Source organism: Fusarium pseudograminearum, chromosome 2 (genome assembly GCF_000303195.2).
Source record: "Fusarium pseudograminearum CS3096 chromosome 2, whole genome shotgun sequence".
Taxonomy (NCBI): Eukaryota; Fungi; Ascomycota; class Sordariomycetes; order Hypocreales; family Nectriaceae; genus Fusarium; species Fusarium pseudograminearum.
Window position 1 is genome coordinate 6,992,449 of NC_031952.1, and position 20,800 is coordinate 7,013,248.

Below are 20,800 nucleotides of genomic sequence, written 5' to 3' on the forward strand. Positions count from 1 at the left end.
AGCCGTTGCGGTAGCAGTTGGGAAGTGTATCGTTGTGGAAAACGTAGGGGGCGGGGTGCTGGTCGGAACCAGCTTGGCGTCTATGATTCGTTGACGCAAGGATGACCTAGGGAGAGTTAGAAACTTAGATTTAAATTGGCTCTATGCTACCAAGCATCAACGGATGAAAAAGGGAAGAAGATAATGAGAATATGGGGATTGCGATGCAAGATGGACAGATATCGATGATGTAGCTAAGCGCGCGAATCGCCGATAAGATTGCTTCCAGCTGTCTTCACTTCAGTGTATCACTTGTAAGATGACACATCCGAAGCGTCTCAACTAACGTACGGCAGGGTTGTAGGTGAAATGAAACAGCATTCAAGCTCGTATGAGTTATGTATGTAGATGCGCAATGCTTCATAGCTCATGTATCGCAGGCTAAAGGAACGTGACGTAGACGCCACAAGGGAATGACTGCATTGGCGGGGATACTAAGTGGTGAACGTACATACCTGATGGATGATGAAGATACTAGGAAGGGAGGGTATTTCGACAGGAACAAGATGAGCTGGGAAATGCTCAATAGAGAGAAGCGAAGACCCTGCAAAGATGAAATGCTCAACAGCACCCAGGTAGGTAGAAATCGGTTAAGTTATAGCTTAATACGAGACGGGTAAGTGCAGAGTCGTGTCGTAGTTGATGAAGAGTTGGCTGAGACGTTCCATCAGTTGGGCTAGCTGAGTGAAGCAGACGGATTGGCGAGCTACCCTGATCAAAAGCCAGGGCCAGTGGGGGCGGGGGCCTTGCGCTTAGTTGGCCCCGGACCGTCACTGGTTGTTGGCCACTGACGTATCAACGCTTTAGTGACGTTGACTGGCTGGTGAGCGCGCAGCTTAGCGCTTTACAGACAACTGGGTTTTGATCCATGATCATCAGGTGGGATAGGATTTGATCTTCAAGACAAGTCAGCTTTAGAAGATGTCATTAGGGTCCAGGAAAACTTGATACTTAGTACTTGGTGAAGGGTAAACATTAGGTAGTAAAGATGCTATACTAGAACTGCTTATACTCTCTCACTAATAATTATCTGTATACCTAGGTACTCTGTACTGTGAAGCGAGCCTTAGGTATGTCTTAGTATCCTGCTACCCCTAGGATGTATAGTCGAACCCTTTCTTTCACGTTATAGTGAGAATTAAAGCAAATGATACATCCTATCCATATTACGAAGCCCAACCCAACCGTAGTGGCCGGGACATCCGGGGACTAGAATCTACAATCTTACAATTCGCCGACCGGACCGGACTCAGTTTATCACAATCCCATGAGACCTGCCTGCCTCTGTTGCCGCAGCCGGCTGTACACGTGTAACTCCGAGGCTGCCGTCAAAGCTGATGCCCCGGATAATTGCAATTATATCCGATATAGGTAGCCATTTGCTAACACATGACCGCCCTTGATGTCTTTGTTGTAGTACAGCCGCTCGGTCCTATGCGACCCTGTGCAAGGAGCATTCCGCATTGATTGGCATTGGCCCAAACAAAACACAGATTCAGTAACGGCCCGCCTGGTAAAGAAAACTTACACCAAGCTTAACATGTAAGTTTGGTCCAACTTTAATGATACCTTGCCATGGTGCATATCGTGAAACATACTAAACCAGCCAATGATATTCTAAATAGAATTCGCAACGGCGAATATCGTTTCCTATAAAGCACCAAAAACGTCGAAAAGTTAGGAATTAAAATACAGTGCTCCAGACACCAATGCACCCCGGCAGACATAGCGCCATGAAGTCGCCAATTTCTCCCACGGCCATGGATAAGCTGTTTACCAAGTCTGTCGCCTTGCTGTGGTCCGACTGATTGATAGACGAGCATTTCACCTGACACGATCGGGTTGACATGTTGAAACAAAACACCAATAATCGCCTGTCGCCCATCTATTTCCGCAGACTGTCCAGTCTTGCTTGGAGGTCATCATCGACGGGGTCACCGCCACCACCGCCGCCGCCTCCTCCGCCAACTGCTTGAGCAATCTTGCCCTCAGGAACAGCTGCGGTTCCTAATGCGGTAGGAGTTTCACCAAGCTGTGACAAAATATCAGCAACAGATATCGCAAAGTGTGAATGGGGGTCTCGTCTTACCGCTTGATTAAAGTCCACGCCAATCTCTTCCAGGACTTGCTCTACTACCTCGTCACCTTCTTCCTCAACTCCTACATCCATGGCGTCGTCGAATACATCGTCCATGACCTCTGATCGTTGATCCATTATGTCGTTTTCGCGCTCGAATTCCATGGCGATTCGCTGGAGCTGGGGAAGGTTCATCTGCTTGTTCATGCTTCCCAGAGCCCTAGTGGCGCCCTTCATAGCTTGCATCATATCTTCGTTCGTTCTGTATGTCTGTAGTTTTGCCAGTCAGCCTTCGTTCTGTCTCTTTTCCAATCGCAATTATTGAATACCTGGAGGCGCAGTGAAATCTTTTGTAGTTGACTGCGCATGCTGTAAAACTTCTCGACGTATCGTCTCGTGCGAACCAAGTCCTTGGCCTGGATCTTGCAGGCTCCCATTTGTCCATTCTTGGCGCTTGTCTTGATTTGTTGGATAAGGGTCTTTTCTTGCTTCTCCAACTTAACTCTCGTCTGGTCGAGTTCACGAATTGCCTTGTCGAGCATGCGCTGGTTCTTGCGCAGACGCTCCGCAGGCGTCATGCGCTTTCCAAAGGCCCATTCCAGGATCTATGCATTGAGCGAGTTAGCCATCATGAGCGCGCTATGCGGTTGCGCGACACCGCTGCTCTTACATTCATGGTGAGCGGGGCAGTTGTCGTTGATCGGTGAAAGAAGATGGGGTGGTCGAAGAAGAACGTCGAGATATCCACAAAGGAGAAGGAGACCCTTTGAAGTAATAGATAAAGCAGGCTGCAGTAATCGCGAGGCAGCAGGGAAAAACCTAGACCCAGATGCGTGATATGGATTGGCCTGGCCTCGTCGTCGTCGGGAACTAGGTCTCTCTACGTAATCGGTCAAGTCTGGGCCAGCCTTGGTAGACCAGGATAAGATAAGAGCCCGCGTGGTCCGCGCGCTGTCGCCAATCAAATCGGACATCGGTACGTAGCAAAAATCATGCAGAAGTGGAGCCATCGTTGACTGAGTTGTTCGCCTCTTTCTCGACACCCGACCGCCCATCGTCACGTAACATCACAGATTCAAGCATATTTTCTTCGCCTGGTCTTTCCACGAAATATGCCGCTCGATCTGAAACTCACCCCTTCAACATGAGTCAAGACTACTTCAGCGGTAACGGCAAGGGCAAGGCCCGAATGCAACAAGAAACCGATTCAGATGGTGATCATGCCAATGCGCCGAATAGCAACCAAACTTCTCCGCCTGCCGATTCTTCCCGCGTTCAGTATATGACCGTCGGCAATGGTATGGCATCCGAGCATGCTGCCCGCCTCCAGAACATGCTCGACATCGACTCTGGCTATGGCGGAAGTATAGCTGGCGATGAGCAGCGTTCCATGGCTTCCGCTGCAGCATGGGACATGTCTATGCATCATGACCGGCCTGCGTCAGGTGCTGTCCACCAGATGTGGTATAATGCCCATCGCGCGACCCTAGGTCGTTCTATCAACAAGGTACTCGAACTTCTCGACAATCTCCGAGAGATGAATTCGTCTTGGCCCGCCCATTACCCCTCGGTTCAGCGAACACGCCGCGACTCCTCCGAAGCCCCTCGACCTGGTCTTGCTCATGCGTACACGGGCATGGACGGCATCCCATCGTCACCTCACCACCCTGCCTTGCGACGTTCTATGACCACCGTCGAAGATAATTCTGCCGAATCGAGCCGAGCTGCCGAGAATCGATCGACACCCGAACCACGACTTGTCTCGCCTCAGATAGCCCAAGAGTTTTCCGTTTTAAAGTTAGATCTCAAGCTTGGTGCTCTTCACCAGACCGAGCTTGTACACTCGCTTGAGAAAAGTTCGATTGCGGCACTACTTGATGGAAAGATTAGCACCAGCATCAAGCATCTTATTGCCCTCCGCGAACGAATTGAGGATACTGCCAGTAAGGTTCTTATCACTGGTGATCTTAATGCTGGCAAGTCGACCTTCTGCAATGCTCTCTTGCGTCGCAAAGTTCTACCTGAGGATCAGCAGCCTTGCACTGCCATCTTCTGTGAGGTACTTGACGCAAGAGAGAACTCGGGCGTGGAAGAGGTGCACGCCGTGCACAAGGATGTTCCCTATGATCGAAACGATGAATCGACTTACGATGTGTTTTCCCTGAAGGAACTGGAAAATATCGTCATTGACAACGAGACATATACCCAATGCAAAATCTATGTCAAGGACAGCCGAAGCATCGACGAATCCCTATTGAACAACGGTGTGGTGGATATTGCTTTAATTGACGCCCCTGGCCTCAACTCCGATACGACCAAAACTACAGCTATCTTTGCTCGACAGGAGGAAATTGATGTCGTTGTTTTCGTAGTCTCCGCTGCCAATCACTTCACACAATCTGCCAAGGAGTTTATCTGGGCTGCCGCGGCCGAGAAGGCTTACATCTTTATCGTTGTCAATGGATTCGATGTCATTCGGGATAAGAAACGCTGTGAGAAGATGGTGTTGGATCAAGTTGCTGGACTTAGTCCCCGAACACACAAGGAAAACTCGGAACTTGTACACTTTGTTTCGAGTAATGCCATCCCTGTCGGCCCGTCACCTCCGGGAGGCCCTAGTGGTGGCGGAAGCTCAAGCGGAGGCTCTGGTGACCCTGGGGACGGTGATGACAAGGGCAAGGGTAAGGATCTTGACAAAGTACGAGATTTCGAGGCTCTTGAACAATCCCTGCGAAGATTTGTGCTCGAGAAACGCGCACGGTCAAAGCTCGCACCAGCTCGAACCTATCTCCTCAACATCCTAAACGACGTCAACACCCTTGCGACAGTCAACCAGGAGGTTGCCCAGTCAGAGTTAGATCGAGTGACCCAGGAGCTTAAGGAGCTCGAGCCTCAGCTGGAATCCAGCCGAAGGGCCCGTTCTGAGGTCAGCGAGAAAGTGGACGCCAATGTCGAAGACACATGCAAGGAAATTTACGATTACACTCGCAACACTCTCAACTCTGCCATCCTCCATTCTGGGAGCAGCCATTATGACGTACCTTACCCCGGTATTTGGAGCGCATTCCAATATGCCGAAGACCTCAAAGAAGCCATGCTCTCTCGCATTGCTGATTCAGTGGCAAACTGTGAGGAATATGGTCGCGGTAAGACAGTCTATGGTGTCAATGCTATTAAGCAGCTGGGCATCCTGCACGTTGGCGATGAGTTCCAAAACCTCCAGTTCCGACCCGATGTCATGTTCCGCCGCAAGCGCGATGCCCTTGCCCGCCAGGTCGATATTCCCACAGAGATGACCGACTTTGTCGACTGGACAACGCTGCTGCAGCGACAGGAGAAGTTCGCCGGTACCGGTATGGCCTTGACAGTTGCTGGCGCAGTGGTTCCCCGGATGATTGGAATGAACACATGGATGGATCAGGCCATTACAGCAACGAAAATTTTGAGCAACGAGAACCTACGCCAGCTTATCATCCCTGGTATTCTCGTGGCTGGTAAGTGAATCATAAACATGATCAACTACGTACTTGCTAACTGTGTATAGCTGCTGCCGCTTCGGCCTATGTCCTGCAGCAAATCCCCAATTCTCTGCCCCCTCGTCTCGCCACCAAGATCTCTACTCAGCTTGCTGAGATGGATTATGTTCACGCCAACGCCGCCCGCATCTCCTCGTCTGTTCGCAAGGTCCTTCGTATCCCTGCTGACAACCTTCGAGTTGGCCTCGACCAGAGCCTTAAGGATCTGAATGCAAAGCGTGAAGAGACCGTCAAGGTCAAGGGTGAGAGTGAGCGTGCTTCTCGTTACTTCTTGAACCTTGTCCGCCAAAGTGATGACCAGCGCGTTAAGGTTGAGGCTGTAGACCTCGAGACCCCACCGCCTGGCATGCACTGATGACGACTGGGAGCTATGTATACCCAGAGGAACATAACGGGGATGTATACGGCTGGGGTCAGCGTCTCAGATCAAGATGAAAAAAAAAACACCAAAAAGTACGGCGTTTGATGAGGACGATCGATTGCATGTGTTATGCCTGATGAAAGAAAACGAGATGCTCCTGATTTGAGTTTGATATCAACTTCTCTCCTCATACCTTGTTAGCGCTCAGCAGTAAGAATTGACTATTAATGCTTCGTCCATTCTACTACAAAGAAAAAACAAAACATCCAATAGAGTAAAAAGCTTGTACAATAATCTGTATTTTAAAACGACATTGATACCACGAAATTCCAATTTTCATAAGCTTGTTTAATTTGCCATTCCCACTTCAGCGTGTCCACATAAGACGCCGCAGTCTTTCTTTCTCCTGGTCGCCGCCAAAGATGCCGTCGATGGGCTGTCTTGCCAAATCGCATATGGCTTGACGGTCTAGACCAAAGTGCTGCGCAACGAGTCTGTACTCGTTAGATAAGGGGCTTCCAAATACACCAACGTCGTCAGTCTGTCATCATCGTTAGCTCTCTGAGATACTTCAGAAGTTGAGGGTACGTCTGAGAACTTACACTGAGTGAGATATTTGGTCCCTCAACCTCTCTCCAGTGACCAAAGTGATGCCCCTCGAACCCGCCAACGACCATGTCAGCCTTGACGTTACAGCTCAGGCACAGCTCTAAGCACAATCCTTTTCTCGCAATCTCTTTCTTCGTATCCTCATCCTCCCAGATCACATGGCCTAGACGACCTGGCCCCCACGATAACAGTGTACTCAACTCCTCCTTAGAGCCACTGGCTTCAGCTTCGGCAAAATGCACGGTGATTCCCAGTCCTTTCGTATTTGCCTCCTCGAATACAGGAGTGAAGATATTGATTTCGCCGTTGGGCCGGGCTGTTGGGTCACCGCAGAGGTCCAGGCCGACAACTCCTTGGTTGCGGTATTTCAGAGCAAGCTCGAGGGTAGAAGCAGCCTGCTCATGGGTATGTCTCCGGTCGATGGATAGAATAAGACGCGTGTGTAGCTGGGGATTTTCGGACTCGAACAGTGAGATCGTATCAACAAGGGTTGTGATATACTGCTCTGCTGAGAGTTGAGGGGTGCTGCGGGGTGTCGTTCGAAGTTCGAGATAGCAGACGCCATCGTTGAGAAAGTCGGTTAGAACAGATTTTGCAGTATAGCGGACAGATTCCTCGTCAGTAATGAGATTGTATATGTAACTGCTAAAGAGCGGGAAGAAGCTATGAGCGAAGGTGTTGTTAGTGATTTCTGATACAGTGCAAAGCTCCCATGGGAGTGAGAGATCTTACGTTTGCAAATTATAGTCATGCTTACCTTCTGGCATGACAGACAAAGGATCATCCAGGTCTGTATTACCTGCCTCCTTCTTGCGAAGCCATATCTCGTGGAGAGCTTGGCGTGAGATGCTTCCAGTTAAATGTGCATGGAGCTGTGGTTGTATTCAGTAGGTAGACAACACGTCATGAGAGAATTGACCAACCTCTATCTTTGGCAGTTCGACGTAGTCCATTGGTACCTTTTTGTCTTTCTCGGCAGTTAGTTGTAATATATACAATCTTACAACACATATGACGATGGTTCCTAGGTGAGGTGTAACGAGGGATCGGTGGAGTAACACCAGCAAGTTCTCCTACCCTAAACCGTAGGAACGAGTATCATCATCCACAATGCCTATCCCTAAGAACTCGAGATTTATTTTTCGACATTTAGGACAGAACTACATTACTTTTAAATTGCCAACTTGGACGCCAGTTTCCGTCATGCATAAATTATAATGGTACAAATACACTGGTCAACAAGAGAAACCATGACTGTGTGACAAGGTACAGTTCGTTGCTTGAGTAAAGCTCACACATAAATCATCAATGATACATCTCTAGTGAGATAAAATACATGTGAAACCGCCTTTCCAGGAGATGAGATCGCAGTCATTACCAACCCCACCCTATACTTTACACCGGTGACCATGCGCCATGGATGCGTTACGTTTCTCGTTCCTCCCGGTTCAGCCCAATTGCATCCGTCATGGGGCTTTCCGTCGGCCGTTTACGCCGTGAATAGATATTGTACATTTGGAAGGCCGTACTTCTTTTTATGCGGTCCAACAACGACTGCGCCTGGCAATAAAAGGCGCGCCGTCTAAATCTTCCCCATACCCAGAAACATAGAGTCGAGGTCTTTGTCGAATATGTGACACCAAGCTGATGGTTTACAGAGAAGGCTGAGCGGGCTTGCCCTCGAGAGCTGCGCCAACCTGATCGGCGGTGCTCTGCTCGGAGCCAGCGGTCAAAAGGTCGCTACCGCTTTGTCGCATGTTGTACTCTTGCTCCATGGCAGTGAGCTGCTGGTCCTCGGCGAAGGACAGGGCGAAAGGAACACCGAAGAAGAGGGCCGAGGTGGTGATCACCCAAGCACCCTTGCCGCTGAAAGAGAGAACGCTCCAGGCGGCATTGCTAACGGTGCTGGCCTTGCCGGAGATCCAAGAGCGAGTAGTGGGAGGTACGATATCGCGCAGCGCATATAATCGCTCAGCGAGAGTCTCATCTGAAGGGTCGTAGTCGGATTCGTTAGAAATCTCGGAATCTACATATCCAGTCAGTATGCACTATATCGCAGGTGCGATTTTAAGGCGCGGGGTTAGATTTTACCAGTATCCGAGTAATCCTCGTCGTCCTCCTCGACCTCGGGACCAGCCTGGCTGTGCTGGAAGTGCTCGTCCTCGACCTCGGTAAGGGTAACCATTTTGAATAATTGGAATGTGAGAGGTTATTCAAGATATTAAAGAGCCTGTCCAAGGGCTTTGGTGTGCGAAGGAGTCGTCAAAGTATAGCACCTTGAGCCTTTTAAAATTGCAGAAATCCGTCAACGCTATTATTTAGCTTGACTGGGATGTGCGACTTTGATAATGAGTCGTAAAGCGAAGTGCAATTCTCTCGATGACTGATTGCGAGAGTTGACGTGCGTCACGATTTTTTTTCTTGGACGTTGGTCGCCCCAAGCTTTGAGTGCTCACATCCCCGGTTTAGCCGAGAATCGATAATCGGTCATCACGTGCTCGTATTGCATCATGAGTACTAGGACGCGATGATTTCTTAAAGTCTTTCAATTCGAACGAATTGAGAAAATACCATCTTGCCATGATAGTCTCCGATGCGATCAGACGGGTTACGTGACTATGAACTACAGCTCAATTTCGGAAGAAATCCTGTCAAGCAATCCTGGGTATGCGAGAATTGCCTTACACCCACGTTAATTCACCAATCATGATGGCAGGGTAGCTTATTAACGAGAATCTTGACCAAAACCTCAACTACCAATATTTGACTCACAGAACACAAATAATAAGGCCATCATGTGGTCATCCCCAAAAGCAAAGTAATATTCGAGAAGGTCGCTCGTATCTCGTGATCACCGCCTTGTGAGCCAGGGACCAGTAGGGTGGATTCCAGCAACAATCATATTCTCGATCCACAGGACAGCACAATCGTCCTGGTTACCACATTATGAGGCTTAGGATAGAAGATAGATCTGTCTTTTTCAGCTGGTCAAAGAACTGGCGGCTAGATTTCAAGATTCGAGAGAGCCAGTGGAAGCCAGGCGTGACCTGTGACGTTACGACGAGCTATGTCGTTCTGGTTTTTGAGAAAAAGAACTTTCGCTTTCAATATCTGACGCTGATGCTGTGACCTGCGGCCTGTATATAATATACAGAGTTTAAAGATCAAAAGATGCAAGCATCTTTGCAACTTGGTGGTGGATTTTCCAGGCTTTGTAATACCTACCAAAGACTTGGCCTTGTTTAATGGTGTCTGTTCTCCCATGAGGTTGGGGTCGGGTTTTATGACAGGCTTAGGAGCAAAGAGAAAGAATTGAAAACCACATCTCTGTAGTGAGATGTGACATGCCCTGGGAGTTCGAGAATACCCAAGAGGCTAAAATTATCTTGTTGAGTTCAAGTTGAACCGAACCTCAAAACTCTATGAGACGTTGGTAACGACATCCTATAAGCAGAGACACTAGTACGTAATATGTGTAGTCCCCTGTTCCAAGGGGGACAACACATGACCTCTAATGGAGCTCGTCAATTGACTAAACCATTGGCAATTAAACATCTGGCATCGTGACCTATTCTCAGCCCGTTTGAAAGCATTTGGATGCAGGGAGGTTACGTATACTACCTATGCGACATCGACAAAACCTACTAGTTTGACGTGACGAGGCGGTGGAAGCATGCCGGATTTAATTTGCACAAGGGGTTTTGGATTACGAGGCATTGAAGGCCAATCGTACAGACACGAGCCTCGTGATCTCCAAAAAATCTCACAAAAATCACCAAAGAACGCCGTGTGATGCTGTTGGTGTAACTTTGTGGACTTGTCGAGATCGTGATAGTCGCCATTGAGGAGAAGAGCGACAGGGGCTAAACCGCCGATTGGATGATAGACATTGACTGGCGATTGGGTACCTAGCCAAGCCTCAGAAGATCAGGAACGGCGTCCAGATCTTTACGGATACTAAGTGACAAAGTACAGTGCAACACTGGCTAATCGGCAGAGGAAACGTATCAAAGCTATCAAGAAAGAGCTTGGACCGCCGGTGTCGATGCAAATTATGTGATCTAGGGAATGGAAGTTGATCAAGAGTGTAAGAGGCCTATAGTTACACAATAGGCAATCAATATACGCCGGCTATCTTCAAATGCAGTACCCAACTTCAGGTCCTTGCCAGATCCTTCTCCTTCTTCTTTCGAACAAAGAGGAATTGTAGAACTTTCGAATTCTTGATCAATCCTGGAGAAAATATGCACCAGGTCACATTTGCAACCAGCAAGTGTCTGTGCCGTTCATCTGCGTGAATCCGACAGGCTGCTTTGATGTAAGTGCCTATGCGAACGGTAGGAGGATGATACACGATTCAAAGTCGTAGCGACAAGTCCTCGACATAGACATGGGAACGTAGCCACTGCGATTTACAGGTACCTCACTTGACAACATATCAACATCCTGAGTCCCGACCCGGTTTGCTAGTGAAAAAGATCCATTTTCCGGTGACCGCAGTCTCCGGGTGATGTTTTTGATGTGCCGGTTCGTCAAAGCTAGTTATTTCTCCTCACCGCAAGACGCCAGATATGGGCTCTAATTTCTATAGTGGACTGTAACTCGTCAGAGAAAGGGACATGAAGCTATCATGACTATGCACGGGCAACCCTGACCCCGGACAGTGACCCTAAAAAGAAAGGACACCCACACAGGTCCATTTCCAGGTGGCCTGGCTACAGGATGGAGGCTGAAGGTCGAGTACGCAGGCGGTACCTGAGGATCTCCGGGGGAGGCAGACAGCCAGAGACAGAGCCAGCAGCATTTTCGGCCGGGTATGAGGGGACGGATACCCACAAACAGGGCAGCGTGTGATGGTGGAGTCGATTTCTTAGCAGTTGTGATCCCTCAGGGAATATGAATGTCTAGGCGTTTCTGGGGGCCCTTTGATCAACCACTAGCTGCCGTCGTCGCGGAAAACTCTTCCCCAACATTCCACTTGGTGGCACCTTAAAAGTTGACCGGTTAGATGCCAGCAAGGTACTGCAGGTACTGCAGGTACCTGAGCGATACATAGCGTATCTGTAGGAAGAATATGTTTCAAGAACAGAGCGGAACAGAACAATCAGGTTTTCTCAATGAGGAAACAGCGTAGAGTCTGTACTGTAGACTGTGCCGAAGCTTGCCAGTCTGTCCCCAGGTTAGGCTAGTTAGTGGAGGGTTGGCCTGATTGGTTGCCTCTTTGAGTCTTTCATCCAGGTGCGGACACATCATGACAACGGTGTGTATTTTATTTTAAATTTATATTGATACCCTAGGCATGTGTATTATTTGTACGAGTATTGTCGTAACCATGATGCAAGTGATATTAAACACGGGCGGACCATTCAGTTTCCTCTTGAAACATGATCGGATATGGCGGCCTTGCGAGTACGCAAGCTGTAACTGCTGTGATGCTTAGTGACAGGTGAGCAAAAATAGAAACTTCAAGGACCAGGTCCAAAACGAAATAGAAGCTCGAAAGAAGATGTGGGTAACACATTCATTGTCGCATACGGTACCGAAAGAGGTAGAAGGAAGTGTGGAGACAAGACAAGATCAAGATGTATCACAACGGAACACAAAAGTTTGTGACGTTTAGTAACCGTCAACAAGCGGCTGACAGTAAAGACGCAAATAATCATGATAGACTGGCACGTCATAGTCAAGGTTCTGATACAGATGACAAACAGCAATAGTGGTCTGATATGTATCTTGATCGAAGGAAGGGCCTGATGGTACTGGCAGATTCTTGACTTTAGGGTATATTCAGTTCTAAACTGTGTAAGTACCTAGTTAAGTTATCCTGTATTTACGCATCCCTCTTCAATCCTTTCAAGACACATTAAGGATAACAGACCAATTGATATGGACAACATACATAAATTGCAAATTAAATATCGGATCACGAGAACCTCAACATCAAGCATTGTGAACATCTGGTCGTCAACAAACGCGCCTCACTCGCTGAACCGCCACCAATGAATGAATGATCTAGCCACACACCCCTAAAACGGGGTTCGATATGTCTTATTTTTTTCTTGCCCACCTCGTGACGCGTTAAAGAAATCCGTATCCAGGCGCCGCCGGATGCGGGGTGCAAAGTAACAAGGAAGATTTGCTAAACCAAGAGACGCCCATGACAAACCACAAGGGCCACGCACGAGATGACGGGAAAGGAAAGGAAGGGAAAGCTAGAAAAGAGACAATACCTAGCAAGAACAAAAAAAAAAAGGATCAGGTACAGTGGACACAGGGCAAGCACGCAATTCGTAGGTGATTTACTGTACCGTAATGCAATGGATACCCTTTCCTCTAGAGGTTGGCCTGTACGTGTTAAAGTTGAGCGGCTGGACGTGTGATGCAACAAAGGGAAACAGTGGCTGTCGCGAGTGCTGCAAGATCAAGTAAATCGGGGGTAATGAAAATAGGCGTGGGGAAAAAACCTTGAGGTTTTTTTCTTTTCTTCTTGTCCTTGTGCCCAGCCCAGACCCAGATTCAGATCCCAGACTGGGGGAAACTGGAGCCCATGGGTAAAACCTGGGGGTAATAGAAATCCAGATCCAAGTCTAAAAGGGTCTAAAAAGCCTTGGCTTCAGCACCCAAAGACCTTTTCGGTACTGCCGGCCCTCGGCCGTGTGGGGCTGATCCCGGGGGAGCCCGGGGCCCTATACTTCCTCCGTGTGGGTGCCGGCTCCGTTCCTTGTGGTCAAAATGGAAATGGAAGAGGGGAAATCAAGGTCAAGCCATTCGTTGTTGAGGGGGACAATCTGGAGTCTGGGGTATTGGAGAAAGAGAGTTCCAAGGTGAAGAAGCTCGGGGCAGCCACTGCACTGCACTCCAGACAGACACTTGCTTCACTTCATGAGAGTCTCAATTAATCGATGATCATGAGACACATAATTGAGGCCAGACAGATAGACCGAGTCTCTAGCAAACTCCATCGTGTTGTCAGTCTATGCTGTGCAACTCTCCATCTCACACCAGAACTCGTCCTCATTTCGTGATGGACACATAGCAAACACCTCGTGCTGTAGTCAAATGCTACTCGACGACCCCTCGACCTCAACAATTGTGTCATTGTCATCATTGATGGTACGCCGGAGAGTGGTACCTGTACGTAAGTACCGAACCAGCGGCCCCGCGTCGGCCGGAGCAAACCCTGTCAAGGTCCGGTTCTCGCATGTAAGAGACTCGAACCAACCGGCGTGCTGTGCTCTTACTGTGCCTTGATGAACCATGGGGAAGGGTGTAAATTAGACACAGCGAGATCGCTTTGCCAACGCATGTTTGCTAATTTCATGACCTTGACTGTAGCTGGACCCGGGGGAATGAATCAATGAATGCATCTCGCTTCAATCGAAGTTATTCCCCCTGGGGATCGAGACTAACTTAGTTACTGGGCCCCGTGATCTTCCCCCCTTAAAATCGGTCAACCCTTTCAAGGTCTGGAAGTTTCGGTGAGTATTGGTTCCTTCGGTCAGGTGAGCTTGATTTCGGTCTATTGTCTGGGGTATGGAAAGCTTTTTTTGGTTAGGTTTTTCCAAACATTGCTTTGGCTGCGGTCAGATTCGACGCCAGCTTCCCGTCTGGGGTAGTGAGTCGTGTTTTCTAATTCAGGTACGCACACACATTACCCCTTGGTTGATTGATTGACTGAGACGGGTTCTGTGTCTGCAGAGATTGCAATGGCGTAGAACGTGTTCTGCTAATGAGCAAGGATTAATTGATGGCAAGTGAGGCATCCGCCGCCTGTTGGTAGACCTGGAGCTAACCAAGGTGTATCCTTTCTTGGCTGATGCAAAACCCCAGCAATTATCTTACACAATGCAAACCTTGAGCTGACACAATTGTCATCGTAGTGGTCCATTAAAGCCAATTCCGTGTGAAAACTGCGTGATAATTAATACAACGGGTCCGAAATGGATCCTACAGAGCGAATTGAAGCTAGCTGAACGTAACACGCTCTTTATTGAAATTTCCGTATGTTGACGTGACTGTTTGGTACAATATGGTGAATAGAGAGAGATACAACCAACACCTCATTTTCAACTAACGACAAGAATGTAGGTGAATCAACATTGTGAGACATAGTTGTGTCAACATTTGGTTTTAACACTCAGACAGAAACGGTGAGAAACACAGCAAGCAGCATAGTAAATACCGGAATTCAAGGTAGGATCTGCGTGTCACGAAGTTGCCATTGACGATGACTCGCAGAGACAAGACCCAGACCAAACAAAGGTGGGCAAGGTGAGAGGATTGCACCATCCTCCACACCGTTTGGGTGAACGAAACAGGTTAACTGTGGGGTGCTGTTTGCATGCATAGCGCAGGCATAGCTGTGTCGACTTACGTTATCGATGTCTGAGGATGGAGGAGGCTCTTTATTGAGAATATTTGTTTTAGAATGTAGTTAGCCTTTGGAAAGTCTGTGAACTGCTAAAGCGGTTGTGAATGTGTCCATCAGGGGAGAGAGCTGGAGTTGACAGATATTGAATCGTAGAGTTGAGGTCTACCAAGCAACGTTCCCATTGGCAAGCAAACATGCACTAAATCACTACCTAGTGATGTCAAACGAAAATCTGGAGAAAGGCGGGCGGGATTCTATGGATGGGTACGGGTACAATGGAAATTGCAGAGCCTCGAATAACCGGGCCTGCATCCCCCACCAAAACATAGCATTCCTGGGGCTCTGTCTGGCCTGTACTCTGTATCGACAAGCCTCTGAATGGAACGGCCAGGAACCAGGCGCTTGGTCCAGGTCAGGTTCAGAAAGACACAAGGGCTTCCCCCCTTGAGGTTTAGACCAGAGGCACTATTGGGTAATCGAATGGGACTTTTTCTTCTTGTACACCGTGAAGTCATGATCACGATCGGAGGGGTGTTGCTGCAGTGCAGTGCAGTCAAGCCAAATCAAAATTCTTTCTTTCTCGACTCTTCTGGCGGGCTTAGTTTTAGCTGGGGAGGGGAGGATCCGCTTCAGTTCAGATCAATTCAATTTCAGGAGTGGGTGGTACCAAATTGAGACTGTATCTCTGACCAACCGGCCCGGTGGTTATGTTATTCATTTTCGCTTTATGATAATCACTTTCTTTTTGTTGATACTGTATCACGTTGACAGCCAAGAAAGACATCGTCGGGGCAATCGACAGGTAAACTTTTGTCAAGAGGCACGCTGCATGTCGGGCTGCCAAAAGTGTAAGCCAGGTCAGCTGCTGAAGCGCTGTGGCGGGGTTGATTCAGCACCTGTAAAATTGGTCCCGACACCTATTTCTTTTCTCCGGCTTGCCCGGTGCCAAAGAGGCAAAATGGATGGAAGGCCTGGGGCGGGCAGCCGAAATACACACCTGCCTGGTCTTATGCCCAGCCCAGCCCAGTGAACTTCCAACAGGGTCTGCCCCACAAGTGGAAGGGGTGTGTGTTCAAGGTGAGCAAGCGGGAGACCTTACAAGGGATGTGGTTTTTTTCATGGCAGCGTGACAGCTTTTGCCCGGTACCTACAGGCGTAGGTACGGTGTAAGAGAAGCGAAGCGAATACTATTACTATTCTGTTGATGATGAATGAGCGAGGTACGTACCTTGTTGGAAAGGTACCTCTGTACATGCATCGTGGTGCACTCCTGGGTCGTCGTTGAGAGACACTTTAACACTGGGAGTATATAAAGCTTCCATCGTCAGTCCCATGGCTCCTTTGAAAGTTTGAGAGATAAGTCACTTGACCTCTTTAGTTTTTTGTTTTCAACAATTGCCTTTGAATTGCTTCTCCAACCTAAAGAAGTCTTCTTCCTTCCTCCTATCTTGTCTATTTAAAGATCCCATCTCAGCACCCTAGCCTGCTTGATCTTTTGCGACCTCACCTCACCACATCAACGTATCAAGAGAGCTTTTGTTATCTCTTGTCCAGACCGTCTTCAGTTTCTATTTACGACAGGGCTGACGGATGGCTGCGCTGAGTTCGTGCACTCCGTGACATGGTCCTGCGTTAGGGTCAACAGTGCTAACCAGGTGTCAGAACTATAACCAACCCTCCTCTTGATTGAGAAACACCAAAACACCACTCTCCAAGTTATTCAATTCTTTGAATAACTTCTTCTCGTCACATTTTCTCCCTCTGTCTGGACGCCCCGCTACCAAGCTCGGCATTCCCGACTCAGAACTATTTTCAGTGACGAATTGATCGTCACGAACCAAAACCTCAAGCCGGTAAGTAGCGGTTAAGTCTTATCTGACTATTATGGCACTGCCCCATCGTCATTCTACCCTTATCGCAAAAACCGGCCCCATTGATTGGCCTACCCCTTGATTTCTGCTACCCAATGATGAGAACACGAGAGCCGGCCCGGGCGGCTTACACCGGTATTTGGTACTTGGCTGCTCCGTATCAGAGATAAGCTCCCAGCTACGAGTTGAGGGCATGCTTTGACTTCGGTTTGCAGCCGCACCAGCACCAGCCCCAGCCTCTACTGCCAAACAGGCGGCTCTTAGATCCCCGATCTAGTGGCGTTCATTGAACATGGACGCCCTGGAGCGAGACCTGGAGTTTTTGGCATCGCGGGCGCAGTCACCGGCCCCGTATCCATAGCCAGCTTCCCTGGCTGAAGTTGGATACGGGGACAGAGACGGTGAAGTGTTATCTTCACCTTCTCTGCCGCTTGGTGTAGCTGTAATTGTCTATATAAGACAATTGAAGCTGGCCTCGATCTTGTTCTCATCCATTCCATCATCCCCACGTCTTTACACTTTCGTCCCCATCTTGCGTTTATACCGTCATAATCCACTTTACATCCAAGCCCATCTCGCCGAGATGGCGCCTATAATAGAATCGCCAACTGACATGTCTCCTTCTCAGTCTTTTCCTGAATACTCAGAACCTACATCCATAATGACTGCTATCTCCGCCAACCCCGTGGCCAACGTCAAGGCCACCGAGGCCAGCCGTGGTCCTTCTCCTCAGCCCACTCACTTCTCCGTTCCTCTGCAAAATGGAAACGGCGGTAACGGTCACCGCATTCTGCGATCTGCCACCGTTGGCTACATTGCCCCTGAGTTCACTGGCAAGTCAGAGCAGAAGAAGACTGTCAAGTCTTTGATCTGGGCTGCTGGCTACGTCCCTGAACCTCAAATTGATGAGCAGATTGAGTGGTTCTACGAGAACCTTGGCATTGATGATGTCTACTTTGAGCTTGAGTCTCCCGATGTCATCTCTAGCCACATTACCTCCCTCTATGCCGCTAAGGTTGCTTCCTTCGCTCGCGAGGACAAGCAGGAGGAGATCCGACTTGACATGGAGGCTAACGACCATGCCATCTACATCGACACCAGTGTTGCTGGCCGAACCAACATTGCTGGTCCTCGCTACGAGGAGCGTCTTGAGGCCAAGTACATCGACCACCCCGGCTCAAGCAAGTACCGTGTTGAGACTTTCCGATCTCCCGCTCTCCTGAGCCCCCAGTCCAAGGCCACTCTCCGATGCTATTTCGTCTACCAGTGCCGATTTGCTACTCCTCCTGAGGAGACCGACCCCAAGGAGACCAACCTTGAGCTCATCGCCGACCACGGCTTCCTCCAGAAGGCCACCGTCAACACCAAGCAGATCTATCAGGACATCATTGAGCTCGCTGTCAACCGAGCTGGTCCCGTCATCGAGGTCTTTGACATCGAGGGCACCGACGAGAAGCGAATGGTTCTTGCTTTCCGTTCCCGCACTGCCCAGGGTCTCTTCTCTGCCCTCAGTGATCTTTACCACTACTACGGTGTCACATCCACCCGAAAGTACCTCGAGCAGTTCTCCAACGGTATCACCGTCATGAGTGTTTACCTTCGACCTGCCTCCGAGACCACCGAGAACGCCGACCAGTTCTCTTGGGACGAGTCTATTGACCAGATCTCCAAGGAGGTCTCCCTTCTCTACTGTCTCCCCCACAACAAGTTCCACAACCTCTTCCTCGACGGACAGCTCAGCCTCCAGGAGTCCGTCTACGCCCACTCCGCTTGGGTCTTCGTCCAGCACTTCCTCAACCGATTGGGTCCTGAGTACGCCTCTCTCGCCGAGCTGTTGGATGTTAAGAACAACGCTCAGCAGGCTCTTCTCTCAAACCTGAAGCGCCGTCTCCGTTCCGAGACTTTCACCCCTGACTACATCTACGAGATTATTCAGAACTACCCCGGTCTCGTTCGCGCCCTCTACGCTTCCTTCGCCAACGTCCACCTTGTGAAGGACCAGGAGGACCCCGTCAAGGTTGTTTCCTCCAGCCTTTCCGTTGAGGTTCTCTCCGACGATGCTCTCAAGGACAAGATCTCCAAGAACGTTAACAACGAGCACGACGAGATGGTGCTTACTGCTTTCCGAGTCTTCAACAACGCCGTCCTCAAGACCAACTACTTCACACCTACAAAGGTTGCCCTGAGCTTCCGTCTCGACCCCTCTTTCCTCCCCGACGTTGAGTACCCCAAGCCCCTCTACGGCATGTTCCTCGTCATCAGCTCCGAGTCTCGAGGTTTCCACCTCCGGTTCAAGGACATCTCTCGTGGTGGTATCCGAATCGTCAAGTCTCGCAACAAGGAGGCTTACGGCATCAACGCCCGATCTCTCTTCGATGAGAACTACGGTCTTGCCAGCACTCAGCAGCGCAAGAACAAGGATATCCCTGAGGGTGGTTCCAAGGGTGTTATCCTCCTGGACCCCAAGCAGCAGAACCGTGCTCGCGAGGCTTTCGAGAAGTACATCGATAGTATCCTTGATCTTCTCCTGCCCGCCGAGACCCCCGGTATCAAGAACCCCATTGTTGACCTTTACGGCAAGGAGGAGATCCTCTTCCTGGGTCCCGATGAGAACACTGCTGAGCTCGTCGACTGGGCTACTGAGCACGCTCGCTCCCGTGGCGCCCCCTGGTGGAAGTCTTTCTTCACTGGCAAGTCTCCCAAGCTTGGTGGTATTCCCCACGACACTTACGGCATGACCACCCTGTCCGTCCGCGAGTACGTCAAGGGTATCTACCGAAAGCTCGAGCTTGACCCCTCCACCATCCGCAAGATGCAGACCGGTGGTCCCGATGGTGACTTGGGAAGCAACGAGATCAAGCTCGGTAACGAGAAGTACACCGCCATTGTCGATGGCTCTGGTGTCCTTGTCGACCCCAAGGGTCTTGACCGTGAGGAGCTCCTTCGTCTTGCCCACGGCCGCAAGATGATCATCGAGTACGATGTCTCCAAGCTGTCTGCTGAGGGTTACCGAGTTCTCTGTGAGGATGTCAACCTCACACTCCCCAGCGGCGAGGTTGTCAACAACGGCACTTCATTCCGTAACACCTTCCACCTCCGTGACACCGGCGCCGTCGACGTCTTCGTCCCTTGTGGCGGTCGCCCTGCCTCCATTGACCTTATCTCGGTCAACCGCCTCATCAAGGATGGCAAGTCTGTTGTCCCCTACCTCGTTGAGGGTGCCAACCTCTTCATCACCCAAGAGGCCAAGCTCCGCCTCGAGGCCGCTGGCTGCATTCTGTACAAGGATGCCTCTGCCAACAAGGGTGGTGTGACTTCCTCCTCCCTTGAGGTCCTTGCCTCTCTGTCTTTCGACGACGAGGGCTTCGTCCAGAACATGTGCCACGATGCCAACGGCCAGGCTCCCCAGTTCTACCAGGACTACGTCAAGCAGGTGCAGCTCAAGATTCAGGAGAACGCCCGTCTCGAGTTCGAGGCCATCTGGCGCGAGCATGAGCAGACCGGAACTCCCCGATCTATCCTCTCCGACAAGCTCTCCGTCGCCATCACCGACCTCGATGAGAAGCTCCAGCACTCTGACCTCTGGGACAACGAGAAGATCCGCCGATCTATCCTTGAGGATGCCCTTCCCCGTCTTCTCCTCGAGAAGATTGGCCTCGACACCCTGATTGCTCGCATCCCCGACTCCTACCTCCGAAGTATCTTCGGTTCCTACCTTGCCAGCCGTTTCGTCTACGAGTTCGGCAGCAGCCCTAGCCAGTTCGCTTTCTTTGACTTGTAAGTTTAGCCCCTTTTAATATCTCGACTTCGAACAACAGATGCTAACTACTTTCACAGCATGTCCAAGCGCATGGCTCAGATTGAGAAGTAAAGAAAATCGACTGCGGATGACAAAATGGTGTTGGAGCGTTTGATTTGATTGTTTTTTACAAGCAT

The 20,800-nt window shown here is 49.7% G+C and overlaps 5 protein-coding genes across 5 annotated transcripts, besides 1 other annotated feature; 2 read left to right on the plus strand and 3 right to left on the minus strand.

Annotated features, from left to right (window-relative positions):
• Positions 1-1,924: 1,924 nt before the first annotated feature.
• FPSE_00132 (uncharacterized protein) lies at positions 1,925-2,792 on the minus strand (the record flags this gene model as incomplete). Its single annotated transcript, XM_009253252.1, has 4 exons — positions 1,925-2,071; positions 2,129-2,386; positions 2,446-2,721; positions 2,787-2,792. The coding sequence occupies 4 exons, from the start codon at positions 2,790-2,792 to the stop codon at positions 1,925-1,927; spliced, it is 687 nt and encodes a 228-aa protein (XP_009251527.1).
• Positions 2,793-3,260: 468 nt separating this feature from the next.
• FPSE_00133 (uncharacterized protein) lies at positions 3,261-6,007 on the plus strand (the record flags this gene model as incomplete). Its single annotated transcript, XM_009253253.1, has 2 exons — positions 3,261-5,610; positions 5,661-6,007. 2 exons carry the CDS (start codon positions 3,261-3,263, stop codon positions 6,005-6,007), a joined length of 2,697 nt encoding a protein of 898 aa, XP_009251528.1.
• A 373-nt stretch (positions 6,008-6,380) lies between these two features.
• Positions 6,381-7,575, minus strand: FPSE_00134 (uncharacterized protein; the record flags this gene model as incomplete). Its single annotated transcript, XM_009253254.1, has 4 exons — positions 6,381-6,554; positions 6,616-7,285; positions 7,355-7,494; positions 7,546-7,575. The coding sequence occupies 4 exons, from the start codon at positions 7,573-7,575 to the stop codon at positions 6,381-6,383; spliced, it is 1,014 nt and encodes a 337-aa protein (XP_009251529.1).
• A 699-nt stretch (positions 7,576-8,274) lies between these two features.
• FPSE_00135 (uncharacterized protein) lies at positions 8,275-8,807 on the minus strand (the record flags this gene model as incomplete). Its single annotated transcript, XM_009253255.1, has 2 exons — positions 8,275-8,648; positions 8,714-8,807. The coding sequence occupies 2 exons, from the start codon at positions 8,805-8,807 to the stop codon at positions 8,275-8,277; spliced, it is 468 nt and encodes a 155-aa protein (XP_009251530.1).
• Positions 8,808-11,887: 3,080 nt separating this feature from the next.
• Positions 11,888-11,909: a repeat region.
• Positions 11,910-17,525: 5,616 nt separating this feature from the next.
• FPSE_00136 (uncharacterized protein) lies at positions 17,526-20,735 on the plus strand (the record flags this gene model as incomplete). The annotated part of the gene is made up of 2 exons (XM_009253256.1): positions 17,526-20,641; positions 20,702-20,735. The coding sequence occupies 2 exons, from the start codon at positions 17,526-17,528 to the stop codon at positions 20,733-20,735; spliced, it is 3,150 nt and encodes a 1,049-aa protein (XP_009251531.1).
• Between the last annotated feature and the right edge of the window lie 65 nt (positions 20,736-20,800).